The sequence below is a fragment of the Sebastes umbrosus genome, chromosome 2 (assembly GCF_015220745.1).
Source record: "Sebastes umbrosus isolate fSebUmb1 chromosome 2, fSebUmb1.pri, whole genome shotgun sequence".
NCBI classification, from domain to species: Eukaryota; Metazoa; Chordata; class Actinopteri; order Perciformes; family Sebastidae; genus Sebastes; species Sebastes umbrosus.
Window position 1 is genome coordinate 41237755 of NC_051270.1, and position 16394 is coordinate 41254148.

Consider the following 16394-nt stretch of genomic DNA (forward strand, 5'->3'; position numbering starts at 1 on the left):
TCCAGGAGATAAAGAGATGTGCAGTGTACAAACACAGGGTGTGAAGGTTCTTTCAAACTGGCCTGCTAGTTCTCTTTCAACAACAGTGAGGCAGATATTTTTTGGGGAAAATGTAACAGCTGGAGATGAAGGTTGGAAAGAAACAACTAATGAGGAAGTAGATAGCGTCCCGGTGAGCGGTGTTCATTTTAGCTGCATCCTCTGTTTCAGAATAAACTCCTCACGTCTTTAGGTACAAGCACAGCAATCACCACATTCATCTTGTACCATTTATTCCAACATTATCAATTTAACCTGGCTAAAGATAGTTACATAATTACATCCCTTTTCAAAACTGAGATTAAAACTGGTCAATATCATATTTAAATATTTCTTTTTATTTAAAACCAGAACAGAAAGCTGACATGTCTCTCTTTGTATTCATCTTCTGCCCTCATGTACCAGAACTACAATCACACTACACTGTACTGTATTGTCAAATAGTAGAAAGGTTTATATGGGTTTGATAATATTGACTGAATCAGTTTAGTCACTTTTCACAACTTACATTAGTGGGTAGAACAGAAAGTATACTGTAACAACATGTAAAGTTCTTTGACTTTTACACATTCAATTGAAACTAACTGCTTCTATGTGAGTGGTGTGTGTATATATATATAAAAACCTGTGCCTCTAGCTGTGCTTCAGTCAGTGACATCATCTCATCGTAGGTCATGGTGGAGAAAGAGAGCGGCGTACTTATGGAGAACGGAGACTCTTCAGCCACGCAGGAACATCTGTGGAGGAGAAGACAACTAATAGTTAGAAGAATAATTTCATTGGTAGCTTAAATTCTTTATTATCACTGCTGCAGGCAACATACAGCCTACATTGTTTGTCTTTGTTGTCAATACAAATATACATATTCAGTCACAACATTTTGAAAGTATTCATCATAAGATGAACATAAAACAGATTTTGATAAATGAATAGTACATCCACATGGGCTCAGTGTTGCAACTTGGCGACTTTGTCACTAGATTTAAGCGTCTTTCCTTCTAAAAAGTGACTAGCGTACAAATTTAGTGACTTTTCCACATCAGGGAAAAAGCGAGAAATCTCTTATGTTTTAATTCATCAGTAGCCCTGCATGCTGCTCAGAAGTAATCACAGTCCACAGCTCTTCTGCCAACAGCACAGGGTCTCTGCCTCTCCTGTGCACAGGCAGGCAGTCAGTCGAAATAACCACTAGCTTCATGCAAATATATGTGATGATGTCATCAATATTCAAAATGGGCGTATGACATCATCTGGCAACTTTTGGAGCTAGTGTTAGCTACTTTCATTGGAAAGAGAGTTGCAACAACTGCATGGGGTACATGTTTTAACATCCAGTACAGAGCTGGAAAAACAAATATGTACTGTACACCATTTGTTTAATGTGTTTATCACACCAATATACAGCAAATACAGTAAAGCACATATGAATAAGATTTGCAATTTCTTAGGCAAATTTGTATGTATCTAAATGTAATGTCAGATTAAATCAAACCTCAAATATAAGCATTTAGAAAGACATGCTAGTTTGGCAGAAGGATCACCAAAATCCAGTTCTATTTGATCCCGTTTATTGAGACATTGCTCACTAATGCTCAGACTTGTCCAGGTTACAGTGTTAGCTAACAGACAGCTTTGTTCTAAATGTGCAGTTTTTGTTGTTGTTTCTTTTCTTCTACATCTAGAACTGCAGTACAAACAAACTGGCCTTTTTGTGCAACTCAGAAGACAATCTAAACACTGTTTGCTGTATTTACACGTTTATGGTATGTTTCCTCTGTTGTTAAGGTGCTGCTTTATATTCAGCACTTTGACACACTTGCAGAAGCTCTGAGAGCAAACAGGGACATCTATGATTATATGGATACCGGTCGTCCCATTCCACATGATGTGGAGAGTCATTTAAAGACGCAGACCTCGACCTTCCAGTAAAGTCCAACAGACTTCAGCTGTCTGAGTGTTTGATCACAATTAGACAGTTGTTTGATTTAACTGAATAATGGATAAAGTGACAAGAGTTCAAAACCATGTCTGTGATGAACTCAAAACTAAATATTTGGCCAAGGAAGTGCACATACACCTACATGAAATGTTGAGAAGTCAATGCTCTGCAAACCTTATTCTACCTCCTGATACTTGACACCAGTGCAGTCTTCTCTGGCAGCTAACAGACAACCTGAAAACATTGTGTCAACATTTTCCTCTACAGTGAAATTGACAAATGGTAGCTTCTTCTCTCGGGCTGTACAGATGATGAATGTTAGCGTTGCCTTCATGTTTAGCTCGATGACAACATAAAAAAATCTTTGTAAGAGAAAAAAAAAGACTGAGGCTACTTGAAAGGGCGAACTCCAACGCAGACAGCGATAGCCTCAGAGTCATTCACTGGGGTACGGCTGCTCTGGCCTCTGCTTCCCTGACAAACTGGCTCTGACTGATCACAACTTGCCGAGAGCCTCTAGCTAGAGTCTAGCTGAACACACACAGACAGTCATATGAGTGCTGCACTGAACAGTCATGGCAGAGCTTTCCATAAGCGCCGGCTAAACAGCTGACTACTCATTTTCAGTCCAGCCGGCTACTTTATTATATTAGTTTTTGATTCTAATAGAATAGTTTTGGATCAACAAGTAGCGATTTGCTATGCATGTACTTTATAACCACTACCTCTGCTTCAAAACAATGTGAGCATGATGGTAGAGAAATGTACCTGGCATAGAGCCTATGGCCTGTAGTGGTATTCAAATGTGGCCACAGGCCACCAAATATGGGTTTTTACAGCAGATTTTTCTCTGGCAGCCTGCCACAGTCTCATTTGTCCGCGCCACAGTTTCATAATGAACCGAAAATATTTGTACACTTCTCAACGGTGGGGTCCGCTCAGTCTCCCTGGTGGATTCCGTCAGGGACGCATATGTGGGAGGATCCCCTTGTGGAACTTTGCACCACGCTGGCTGGACCTCGCTGGTTGCATTTCCTTCATCTTGGTGCGCTGCGACCCTCTAGGTAGCTTGAAAGGGCCCACGGTGGCTCGTGGCAATCGGCCGTGAGCTTTACAGCACCACTCGCCCAGACCTCGTCACTTCCCGTGGCTGTGAACTTAGTGCTCGCTGCATCCTCTCTCCCTGCGTTGAGGGACGGGGGCCTCTCCGCTCCCGGCGCCACTGATGGGTGGCGGCGATGTCGGGAATCCACCCAACCCATCTTGAAAACACGTCCTTGCTTACCATGCGTTGTGGTTGTTACTTTTTTGCTGTGTCATCACACCATTCATATTATACAACCAAATGTGTTTATGATCAACTTGTCTGCAAGAGCACAGATACTTCATAGATCTAGCCTCTTCATTTGCTCTTAAAGTGCACCAGATTGATGTATTTAACTTGGACTAAACTTTCTTCCAGGGGAGCATAACCCTGTACCCCCCTAGCGGGTCCAAGGTCCACCCCACCCATCTCACAAAATCCTGTGGTAAACACTGAGGTCTTCTAAGCTACATCTAGCACAGATACACAAAGTTGTTTTATTCCTTCTGAATTTTCTCAGAAGGTCATCGAACAGTGTACACATTAAAAGCCTTCGCATCTATTTCAGCAGAATAAAAACACTTTGAAATGGTATTATTTGTTCTCCTGTAACCTGATCTAATTGCTCTCCAGACTGCATCTGTTCTCTATCTGTCCCTATCTTACCATACCAGAACAGGGGATTTGTGGTTTTTACAAAGACCCAATCATTTAAAATGGTACATCAGTTAAAAATAAGTCATTTAATACTTTTTTACAGCCTCAAGTGTAGGTAATATTTTTCATGTTCAAATGTCTTGCACAAACATTACACCATTGTTAAAATGAATTGTAATAACTTTGTATAATGCATCTACTTTGCGTTAGTAGTTTTATAGTTAAGGGTACATGGAGTGTTTTTCACGCTGTATTGTTGGGGACTCTTTTCAAGGGAAAGTAGCTACAGTCTGAACAAAAAAGGCCTTCAAAAGGTCTCAAAATCTAGCGACACAGTCACTAAGTTGACAACAGTATTTGGCTGAACCTGTTACACATGTGCATTTCAACAGTGTGTGTGAATCTGTCAGTGGCAATTCACTTTCAGTGAAATTGTCCTACTAAGTGTTCATTGGTCTTTCATGCTCACACCCTCATGCCGCGTGCCCTCGTCATGGAAGGAACTGCGGTGCAGACCTGAACATCCTCCTAAACCAGCCTCCTCCAGATGCTCGCTGCCATCCGCTGCCCGAGGAGGCAATGCTGCTTTGGGTGGAGAGGTGCGTGATCTGGGGCTGGGCCTCTAGCGGTCCGTGAGGTCCTCCTGGGACAGCCAGACGTGCCAAGAGGCTGGTTGCTGGGTGCCGCTCATGGGAGGGCGTGAGGCACGGAGCGCTTCAGGGGACTGTGCTGCTGGCTGCCACCTCCACTCGTCAGGACTGAAAGACAACAGCAAGAGCAGTGGCAGGTAAGTGCAGGCTGCTAGAGGTTGGCTAAGACTAGAGAAAAACACTGTTCCGCTTAACACAAAGTTATTTAGTTGTTTACAAATAATCAACTGATTACAACAGACTAATGAACAAAATCCACTACCCACAGGACTTATCTTTCCTACATACCACAGTGTATAAGCTATAAGATTAATATTAATAACTGATGGCTTTGCTTGACCCCCACATCACATACATTGTATTTGGTGACAACAACAAAGTAGTGAGTAAAACATTTGAGCACCAAATGTGATGTGATGTGTCACATTTGGTATATTAATGTAAATCAAGTATATCAGATCACATATTTCAGGGTTCAACATTTATGTTTTTTTCCACTTGCCCCATTTGGGCCAAGTAGGTCAGAATCTATTTGCGCAAGTAAAATTCTTACTTGCCCTTATACAAATTGTTTGATTTATTAGCGGTTACCAAATAACAACAAATACCAAAGTTAACTGTCATGTTTAATCTAGAGTTTTACCCCATCCTCTGACAGCCACCCAACTAAACTCCTGTTTCCAGGGTACTTTCTTATTTTCAGGTTCATATATTTCTATTTTGGGTTTCTACTAGAACATGTTTATATGCTTTACATGCCCCCCCCCCCCCGAAAAGTCCAGCCTGCTCTGATTGGTCAGCAGACCCACTGATATGATTGGTCAACCAAACCACTCTTCAGACTCCACTCCAGCTCCACTTTAACTAGCTTGGTTTGCGGGCGTGCCAAACTAACCGTTATGCAAATGTGTTACTTGGTGACATCACCACATTACGGGAGAAAAGGCAGTACTTCAATCAAGGCATTTCAGGCAGTTCAGGAGCAGTGTTTCTGTGGGGGAGATTAACTCCCATTGGCCTGGACTTCGGGCTTTGTTACTTGGCAGACCTTTTACGTGCACAAAAAACTATATAATATACTAAAGGACAGGAGAAAAGCACAAAAGCATGATAGCAAATATTGTAATTCAGGCTACTAGACTTCTGAACCTCCTCATGGCTCCGTTTTCAGGCTTTAGAACATCTAGCCCGTGGTGGGAGACTTTGACCAATCACAGGTCATTTCAGAGTGAGAGTGTTCCTATTGGCTGTGCTCCAAGCTGGTGGGCGGTGCTTGGTATTTCCTCAACTGATCTTAGCATGGCTGCCGGGTCACACATTTTCTCATTTTACAGCTAAACAGTACACTACAAGATGATTCTGAACACATCTGAGGAGAGAAATAGGCATTACAGTAACAGAATATTGATTCATATTTGATCAGCGCTGCCTGGTTTCACCGTTTGGTCAGAGTTTGGTCGGGCGAGTGATTGACAGCTGCTCAGAGACAGCAGCTGGACGGCAGACTCCAGATCAGCTCTGTGAAATCTTGCAGATGCCGTTAGGAGCACCGGAGGACACCGGAGGATACAGAGGCACAGGATTTTTTTTTTCAGATTACCTGTCTCATGCACTGCTGTCAGGATATAGTGTTTTTAATCATATTTGCTCCATTTCTACCCACTGCAGCTTTAAATGTTGATGTTGTCATGTACGGTATATCCAGGTATTTCTGTGCATTCACAAACTAATCTGATGTAACCGTCCAGCATGCCTGGAAGTGCACATAGGGTCATATGCAAAAACACTTTTTGTGCTTTGCATATGGTAGCTGTGAAATCTCTGATCCATGACTAACATTAGATCTCCAACACGATACTTGTAAAAGTAGCTTAGATGTGAAATTAAAACGCAGTATTTGTTTTTGAGTTAACTTGAGACAGTTGGAGGCAAGAGGCTGCATCTGCCAGGCAGCAAACACACAAAACTCTCCTGATATCTTGTTTATCTGCAACTGACATCCAGACTTTAATAAAGTACATCACGGAGAGCCTTGACATTTTTTTGATCCATCACTACTGCAAGATGTCTGCTCAACAGTCAGTCAGTTTATCGAGTTTAACTTAAGCAACTAAGCAAAAAAGCCATATTCACACATATTTTCACTTGTTCTGGATCTAAATTTGCTCCTTCACTAGCTTGTTGGTTTGGAGACTCGACCTTGAAGCTACGTGCCAAACAATACTTATAATAAGGTAGAAATATCTTAGGAACTGATGTTTTGCAAACTCTTTTTCTGTACTTCTGTAATAAATCCATTGTCAAGAAATCTGTCTCTCTGTATGAACCTTTCTTCATTCTTTCTCCATCATATCACTTCTCTATTAATAATTTAACTCTGTGCACCTCAGGATGGATTCATGATGGAGGCTTACTGGGATCAAATCAAGGTGACTGTTACTGCTGAAATCCCAATATTTAAACCCAATACAAGCAGCTGATGCACAGATTATTCCTGCTGAAGGAGGTAACCAGAATGAAAAGGTGGAGAGCCAGAGAGCTTTTTGTGTCGCCGCTCTGACGGAGCTGCCACCAATACTCCAGGCTCTCTCCTCCTCCTATATGCGGTCCTCTTACTGTTGGCGCTATGTATAGGACTTCATGGGCCCCGTTTAAAATAGGTGCCCAGCTAACATTACAAGTCCCTAAATATTAGCCATTTTCCCTAAATACAGTCTCCCACAAAGGCTGCCTTACAAGGGAAAGGTTGGGTGGTATGTGCTGCTGTGGCTTGGACTGCGGCTCAGAGTATAGGTGGGGGGTCAACAGGATGTGGTGTCACTGGCACACAGGTTGATGTGGCTGGACAATTATACTCCTGTAATCACCATCATGACCAGATGAACACAGTGTGTAGGGAGGGGGGGCTGGAGACTTGGTGGCTGACTCTGAGTAACAGGATTTATGTCAATGTTGGATATTTATCAAGGCTTTCAAAGTTAACGCCAATTAGTTTTAACGCCACTAATTTCTTTAATGCATTACTTATTTTTAAGTTGTAGCGTTTCCGTTTTAAAGCTATAGTGAAGATACTGGTACCATATGAAACAAGACAACCTAATGAATCCATCGGTACCAACTATGTCATACTAGCTTGTCGGAGGAGGTTAAATAACGCTCCAAACTTAGCCTAAATTTTGGCGAGGAAATGTCATGGCCATTTTCAAAGGGATACCTTGACCTCTGACCTCCAGATATGGGTAAATGGGTAAATGGGCAAATGGGTAAATGGGTTCTATGGGTACCCACGAGTCTCCCCTTTACAGACATGCCCACTTTATGATAATCACATGCAGTTTGGGGCAAGTCATAGTCAAGTCAGCACACTGACACACTGACAGCTGTTGTTGCCTGTTGGGCTGCAGTTTGCCATGTTATGATGTGAGCATATTGTTTTATTCTAAATGCAGTACCTGTGAGGGTTTCTGGACAATATCTGTCATTGTTTTGTGTCGATAATTGATTTCCAATAATAAATATATACATACATTTGCATAAAGCAGCATATTTGTCCACTCCCATGTTGATAAGAGGATTAAATACTTGACTAATCTCCCTTTAAGGTACATTCAAAACAGATAAAGTGTGATTAATCGCGATTAACTATTGACAATTGTGAGATTATTCGCTATTAAACATTTTAATTGAATATTTCTAATATTCTAATTTTAATATTTATTAATATCAAAATCATTTTGAATGTCCCTATGACAAATTTGATGCCAGAAACTTTGATGACACATATTTTATCATCTTCCTCTGACTTTGTGCACCACTAAATATCCATCAGTTCTAGTGTTTCAACGCTGACTTTCCTTAGTTGAGAAAAGCTCACAGCGTCCACCAATCCTGTGCTAGTTTATCAGTTGTGAAATCCTGAGGTCTGTTGTGTGGGTCTGAAGCTGCTAGCAGTCAAACATACAGGAGGATCTTTCTTGGAGCAGTGAGCAGGGCTTTAAATGTGTCCTTATTTATAAACCCTCAGCTGTTTCTTTCATCTCCCAGAAAAGAAAAAAACACACAGAGCCCTTGCATTCTTGTCTGGAAATATCCTGCTCTGACCATAGTTATGTTCAATTTCAACAGCCCTGCCCTCTCCGTATGTTGTCTTCCACCTCACACAGCCTCTGTAGTTGCTGTGTGGGTTGTTCACAGTGCATTTACTGTGTACAGTCTATTTAGTGTATTCAGGGTGCATTTAGTGTGTTTGGTAAATTTGGATTGTCTTTAATGGAATTATAATGAAACCAGCATTTGAACTGAATTTCAATATGCATCGTGTTTGTTGTGCTGCCAAATGCCATAAAGATGTTTTTTGTGCTTAGTGTCAATTATTATTATTATCAAATCCAAGCACAGCAGATACTAAAATACATTTCTATGATTTTAACTACACCAGAGAAGCTCAGAGACCTTAGTGTGAAATAGTGTGTGGGCGCAGGCGATCCAGTGGCCCCCTCCCAGACAGAGAAGCTATCATCAGGTCAGCCCAGAGGAGGTGGCTGTAATCACAGAGGTGCTCTCAGACGGTGTAGTGGTTTTGACCACCTTGACTTTAGAAGTACACAAGCCAGTCTGGGTTTGAAAAGCAGCCTATCACACAGCTGAAAAGATACCGTAATCAAAGGAAATAAAGTAAGTAAAGTAAAAGAGTTGTGAAAGGGTTTGTACACTACAATCCAGGATTTTTTAAAAGGTAGTGTGTGTAGCCAAACTTCCCTGAAGTATTTATTACTTGTATATACAACTCAGCAATGTGCAATATCTGAAGTGCAGTATCTTACGGTGTCTATAGTAAAGCAAATAGATATTTTCTATCTATAGTATATCTTTTTTAATATTCTTTATTTGTATTGTTGTTTAATATAAAGTGTATGCCCCGTCAGGAATGCTATTTAATTTCATTGTACTCTGCAATGACAATAAAGGAATCCTATTCTATTCTATTAAAACAAAATCTATTTATTCTGTGTATAAAAGGTGAGACAATGTGAAATAGTTGGACATTTTGGTAATTTTTCTGTGAAGTGGGGCAATCAAAGGAAATAAACCTCCAATGCAAATCAATGACAAGAGGATAAATGTGGAGTGCTGCAGGAATGAGTTCTAAAACCCGGAAATGAGTTAGTATTTTAGCACTTCCAGTTCCCTCGTCTGGAAGTCAATGGGTTTTTGAATGGGACTTTAGTAAGATGCCTGAAATAAGGTCTGTGATTAACACAAGCTGAAGACATTTTAAACTTTTGTTCTACAACATAAAATTAAGAAATGCGACTTGCCTCCTTTACAGTCTCGTTGTTTATACTCACATTCATGCGACCGTGGTGTAGTTCGTTTATAGCCTAATATTAGCTTTATACTCCTGGCGATTGCATTCACACTGGAAACTCACAAAAATCATAAAGTAGTGTTCATTTGTGGAGATTATCTTGCTGAACAAAACGTGTAAGTATCATAAAGGTATGTTTGCCACAGAGCTGATTTCCTGGAATGGAACAATCCCATTGACTTTTTGTGGAGGGAACCAGGGCGATGCTAACTTCATGGTTGGCCCACAAAAAGACGTGATCCCTGCAGAACTCTATTAGTTTAAACATGTGACTAAGGAATCTAAACTATGGGCAGAGCTAAGGTGTTCACTAATTGGAGGCATTCTGTGTTGTTTCTATCTATCTTGCTTGTCACAACTTAAACATAAGTTGTATATGAAAATGGGAAGTTACTAACCCACATGGTTACTGGTTTCTTTTATGCCTCTTGTAATTCACTGATACAGAGGATCCTCCTGTAAAAAACACACTTCTATTCCTATCCAGTGTTTGTTCCTTAAAAGGAACTGTATGTACGTTTTTACACGTATAAACATGTTTTAATCAGTTTTTTTTGCCAATGTGTGAACAGGTTGTAATCTAACCTAAAAAATGAGACCTTCCGCTACTTTCTGGGTTTCCTCTCTCAGCCTGGAGACTGCTTTTAATGGGAACACCGGCCCGTCTTTCCAGGAAAATCCAACAGATGTGGAAATGGAGAAATGGAGTTTGCCAACACCAACAAACAGCCAGCCCCCCACCACACACACAACTCATACTCCAACACAAACTCCACAGAAGCACAACAAAATCGTTTAATCTAGTGAAGCCCGTCTTGCAAAACAGGAATGTGACCGACGTGAACTTATGTTATGGGAGTGTGTGTGCACGTGGAGAGTGAGTGGTGAAGGAAGAGAGAGAGAGCGGCGGTGAGTGTGTGAGAAAAGGAGCGAGCAGCGGAGCAGAAGAGAGATAGTTTAGCTTTGAGAATATCAGTGAATGTTCAGTGGGAGTTGCAGTATGAGCAGAAATAAATGCTGCAGCTCCTCAAGACCATCAGAGGTTTCCTATGTCTTGTTTCCTGCTGCTGAGTGGAGTGACAGGGGTTAACTCCGGAGCGAGTAATGTTATCGACTCCCAGGCCCAGGAGACCAAAAGTACAGGGTCTCCCCTGGTTTTGACCGATTCTCACTCGCGTCCACGTAGCACGAGCACAAGCGTGAGCAACAGGACGCTGACTGTCGTTGACTTATCAGCCACAGGTTAACAAGCAATTTCAGATTTTTACATTGAGTAACCTTTAAACGAAGACGATGGAATAAAAACATGGACAGAGCATTACAAAGGAGACCTGGACAGAATACACACTAAACGAGGGTGAAGCATTTGAAAAATGATCTTTTTTTTCATTTGAGTTAATAATGTGGCTGGTTTACATTAATTATTGGGAGATCAATCCCATCTTCATGTTCATAACTTAATGAAGGTACAGTATAAAAACGTTAAGCCTGTGTGGAACGAACAGGTGAAAACCCTTCATGGACAACTTTAAATGATCCAATTAAGTTTATTCTATCATTTTGCAGTGACGCTGGTGGTCTACAGTATGTCAAGATCAAGATCTACTGTCATCCTTAATGTCTGTCAGCCCCTCTCGATCTCCATGACACCGGTGAAAACATGATGTGTGTATGGATAAGGGAGACAAATTAATTGTTTAAAATAACAATAATAGGCGGGAAGAAGCAATACAAATGCTATAATGGACTAGAGTTAGAGATGCTGGTGCTCTTTTCATTTTATTTACATAATTTAAAAGGGAATATAAATACATTACGTGTCTATTTTTATTATTTTATCACATTTGTCGCATTAATTTAACACTATTATATTACATTTTTGTAATAGTTACATTATTAAATGCTACAATATGTGGCACCAACCACGCACCCTGACTTTATTCATGTGGAGACTGCTGTTAAAACACCACATGATTAGAAATGGGCTGAACACAGAGGGGACTTCACTTACTAGTGTTTCCGCCTCCACCAGTTCCAACCGTGTTGATGGTTGCTGGCACAGAGGAGGATGGGTAGAGAAGGAGGTGCCCGTTTTCACAGCCCTGCTGCTGCTGATGCCAGCCTCCGCCCAGCCCTGAATCCCTGGAGCTCTGCCACCCGTTGAGGCGGTCGTCCGAGCCGTAGCGCTGATGGTGATGCAAGGAGTAGAGGTTGCCTGATGAAGAGGTGTTAGTGGAGGAGGAGGATCCTGATGAGGAGAGGGTGGATGGAGGTGTGGATTGGTGGTGGTGGTGGTGCGGCCCAGAAGGAGGAGGCCTTTCCAGTGAGTCACCCCGGGCAGCCGCCCTCTCCTCCAGGTGGTTGAGCCATAGCGCCAGGGCAGAGCGGTCTTCCAGGGAGGTGGCCGGGTGGATGAGGGCGTAGGACAGGAGTTGGCGAGACTCCTCCAGGTGACGGCCATGCTCGATGGTGTGGGCCAGGATGCGTGGCAGCAGCCGCATGTACTCACCCTTGGCTTCAACGTTGCCAGGTTTGAGCAGAGGGAGATGGGTGAGGACAAGCGAGATGACGCGCTCCTTAGACTCTCCTTGCCACTGGCTGATCACCCCTGTAGGAGGAGACAAGCATTACAAACCAATTTCAATAGTGCTCAACAGAAAGTCAAAGTTGTGCAGTATACGACTGATAAGTCTATGACTGTATGAATTCAAATGTTAGCGTCTCATTAAGTTGCCAGTCAATCGTGGTTGACCCTGACTGCTAGGGGTGGTAGAAATCTTGGGTGTTTGTATTCGTATGGTGGAGGGTCAGCGTGGATACGACCTGCACCCTCCATGTTAAATCCAACGTGGTAAACACTACACGTCCAGTAAAGGATGGAAACACTTTGGGTTTCACACATTGACAGGAAAAGCAGAGCTAGACAGAGCAAAGCTGAAGCTGCATGCTAACTCTGTCACGGACAGGAAACGTTATTGTATTACGGTAACGTGCAGTCAAGTCAACCGCCACTTGCATCTCTGTCAACCGACGCTACAACTGTAGAACACCCATATACTGACATTTGTGTTCTCTGCATTGAAACGGCCCCGATGGAGCTGACCATGGATGGATGAAGAGAACGGAGCTGACGGGAGAGCTAGAGACCACCTTGGACAAGTTAGTGGAAGTAGACACGTGGGACTACGTCCAGTTTTCAAAATAAGGTGTTAACAAAGGGAACTGTATATACAAAATACATCTATGGAAATCAGATTGATTGGTTTAAAACATTATATGTGCCTTATGAATTAAAAAGATAATACCACTAATTTGTGAGGGAAATGTCTTTATTCTTTGATTTTTGGGTTGCTGGAAAAAATTTAATAAATAATTCCTGACAATGATCCTGATATATTTGACTTCAGGACATCTTTGACTACATACATGCTGAAAATCAAACATTTTTACTGGATCAGTTTCGATATTTTCCAAAGTAAAATTCCCTAGAAGTGTACGATTCAACTTTTTCCCATGGTCTAGTGTTAAAATAGTTACAAAAATTGCAATACTTGTAGAATTGCAATACTTAAAAATCGCAATACATATTGAATCAGCACCCAAGTATCGTGATAGTATTGAATTGGAAGGTGGGTGTATCGTCACAGTCCTACCAAATTCCTGACTGGACCGCAGTGATAAACAGAACATCGCTGGATACATAATGGAAGATTTCAGTCTCATATCCAGACAGACAGACAGACAGACAGAGTAACTTTATTGATCCCGAGGGAAATTCAAGATCCATCCAAGGTGGTCACAGAGGAGAATGTAATTGATAGATGGACAGATGGATTAGTGAACACATGTTCAATTAAAAATAGAAGACATGAAGATGATGTCAGGCCCTCTGCACTGTCATCCTTCTATTTAGCTCTTTCTTTAAACAGCCAGCTCTGTAGGCTGCTGATGGTGGCTGTACAGCTCTATACATAACCTGGAGGTCATAAGCTCTATTGTTGTCCGAGTCAGTGGGCCTTTAGGAGCCCATTCCTATCATCTTGGACCAGGGCTATAGATACCAACTGGTCAGGGCGACAGGTTTGGACAGCTCACAAATAGAGGCAGGACGCAGGTCTGCTTCACTTCCTGCTTGGAAGATGCATCTGTGTGAATTTGACCACCACGGTCACTCTTAACCCACAAGGATCTTCTCTCTAAATCTGACATATGAGGTGAAACTAGAAAATACATCTGCTAGCCCTTCTGTCCTAAGATATCCCAATGTCACAGTCTACTTTGTGATGATGTACAGCTCTCGCTGCCCTGCTGAGTGGACAGCTGCAGCTCTGACTGGGCATATGGACAACCACAGACCCTGAAGCCTTCCAAACAAAGTTCCCATTCATGTCATCCCATGAAAGATGACCAGGAGTGAGGGATTAAATAATTCAGGCTAGAGCCTACTCACAGCATGGAACTGACAGTTTTATCCACACGTTTACATTTACAATCCTAGGACTTTCTACTCACAGGAAGATCGGCACCATGTATGTGTCCCGCTAAACCACTGAAATCTTTTTTGGTTATGCTTTTGGATTTAGTTTGAAATTTTATTTAACTATGAAATAATGCAATTAAATTACATTAATATCAACCTACTCAACCCATCAATTATTGTACTGAGATGAAACTGTACATTAACACAGTGAAATGTGTGCTTCTCAGTAGCTATATTTTTAAAATGTCATGTTTTTAATATCGTTGAGATGACATCAAAAAAAATTCCTTAGTTTGGTCATTGAATTTTTATATTATTTGATCTATTGTGCTATAAAATTAATTGGCACTGGTTATTTATACCATCAACAGTGTATTTAAAATAATTAGGACTGTCCGATTAATCATGGACAACTCATGCGACTAATCACGATTAAAATATTTAATCGTGATTAGTCGCATGAGTTGTCCATGATTAATCGTGACTAATGGCAAATTAATCACACATTTTTTTTATCTGTTCAAAATGTACCTTAAAGGGAGATTTGTCAAATATTTAATACTCTTATCAACCTCCGAAAAAATCAATTGTGTTAATGTGTTACAGAAATTAAAGGCGTTAAACAATTCTGCGTTATCGCGTTACAGCCCTAATAATAATAAACCACAAAAACCTACAGCTTCAGGCCTCATGCTTGTTTATTTTCAAATCAAAATCAAATTTTTTTCTCTTTCAGAACACAATGGTAAGAACCACCCGATTGCTTGATCTCACATATCCAGAAAATGGGAAGCTGACTACTCAAAAATAGGTCTGTGTCTTGGCAAGAATTTGGCGAAATAATTTCGGAAAACTGTCATAGTATAAAGAACACACCACCAAATGTATAATATCTGAGTAAAAAAAAGTCATTATGTGAAATGGCTACTATGTACATTAACATCATCACACATGAGTACAATTGGACTCATTGGATCCACAAGAGTCTCAGCTTTTGATACCTAATTTATGCAATTCAAGACTATTTAGGGACCCCAGTATGCAGAAATATTCAAATACAACATTTCAGTTTTCGCCCCAAACTGCATGTGATTATCATAAAGTGGGCATGTCTGTAAAGGGGAGACCCGTGGGTACCCATAGAACCCATTTACATTCACATATCTTGAGGTTAGAGGTCAAGGGACCCATTTGAAAATGGACATGCCAGTTTTTCTTCACCAAAATTTAGCGTAACTTTGGAGCATTATTTAGCATTCTTTGTGACATGCTAGTATGACATGGTTGGTACCGATGGATTCCTACCAACGCGTTCCCGAGGGAGGAGGGAGAATATTATGCTTGTTCACGGATAGAATTCCTCTTTCCCTAAAAAGACGCTACCTGGAACTATTCTTTCCTACAATGTTGAAGGTCAAATATTATAACTGGAGTTTGGATTTAATTTAAACTGTGGTAAATGTGTTTTTCTTTCTTAGTTTTTCCTATATTGCAAGGACATTCAGTCTGGCTTCAAAACGGAGCCAGCTAAAACCTCCGAAAGACAGAATAGCGGCTGGGTCCAACGGATTTTTAAGAGGTTAAATATAAATCATGACAGTGTTTTGGAGAATCACTACAGTATTGAAAAACGTTGCAATACTCATGTGTATCGATATTTTCTTACACCCCTACTCAAAAATCATCAACAGAATGAAAAGCAAAAAAAGGATACTCCTACTCAGTTTTACTCATTTGAAGTTTTGCACAGACTTACTTCCACAAAACAGGCTCTTTTTTTTAAGAAAACACCTTCAGATCCATGTCAGCGAATGTGAGTGGCATGAAAGGGAAAGACAGAGTGAACTATGCCAGGCTGTCCCAGAGCTCAGTAGACAGTATACAGTAGGAGGGACAGAGAGCTCAGGGAGAGAGGTGGCAGCAAGACTGAGGTAGAAACTAGTTTGAGAGGGAGGATGAGAAAATAAACGGAGGGAGGGAGCGAGGTGTGTGAGGGGAGCCATGGAGTTACTCCCCTCTGCTCCTGGGATGATGTAATCCTTCACTCCTCTGAATGAGGCAAGCCTCGGTCAGTCCATCCGAGAACAGGAATTGTTCCATGATTAAAACTCATTTATTTCCAAATGACTGGAAAACATTCAAAGGTAACACAGAAACTCTGTTAAATACTCTGAGAA

The 16394-nt window shown here is 41.2% G+C and overlaps 1 protein-coding gene across 1 annotated transcript in view; it reads right to left on the bottom strand.

Annotated features, from left to right (window-relative positions):
• The window catches only part of samd4a (sterile alpha motif domain containing 4A), a 102561-nt gene that overhangs the window by 30410 nt on the left and 55757 nt on the right, over positions 1-16394 (bottom strand). The window contains 5 exon segments of the mRNA XM_037794301.1: positions 665-777; positions 4191-4278; positions 4280-4307; positions 4309-4477; positions 11749-12345. Coding sequence (XP_037650229.1) covers positions 665-777; positions 4191-4278; positions 4280-4307; positions 4309-4477; positions 11749-12345 — 995 coding nt within the window.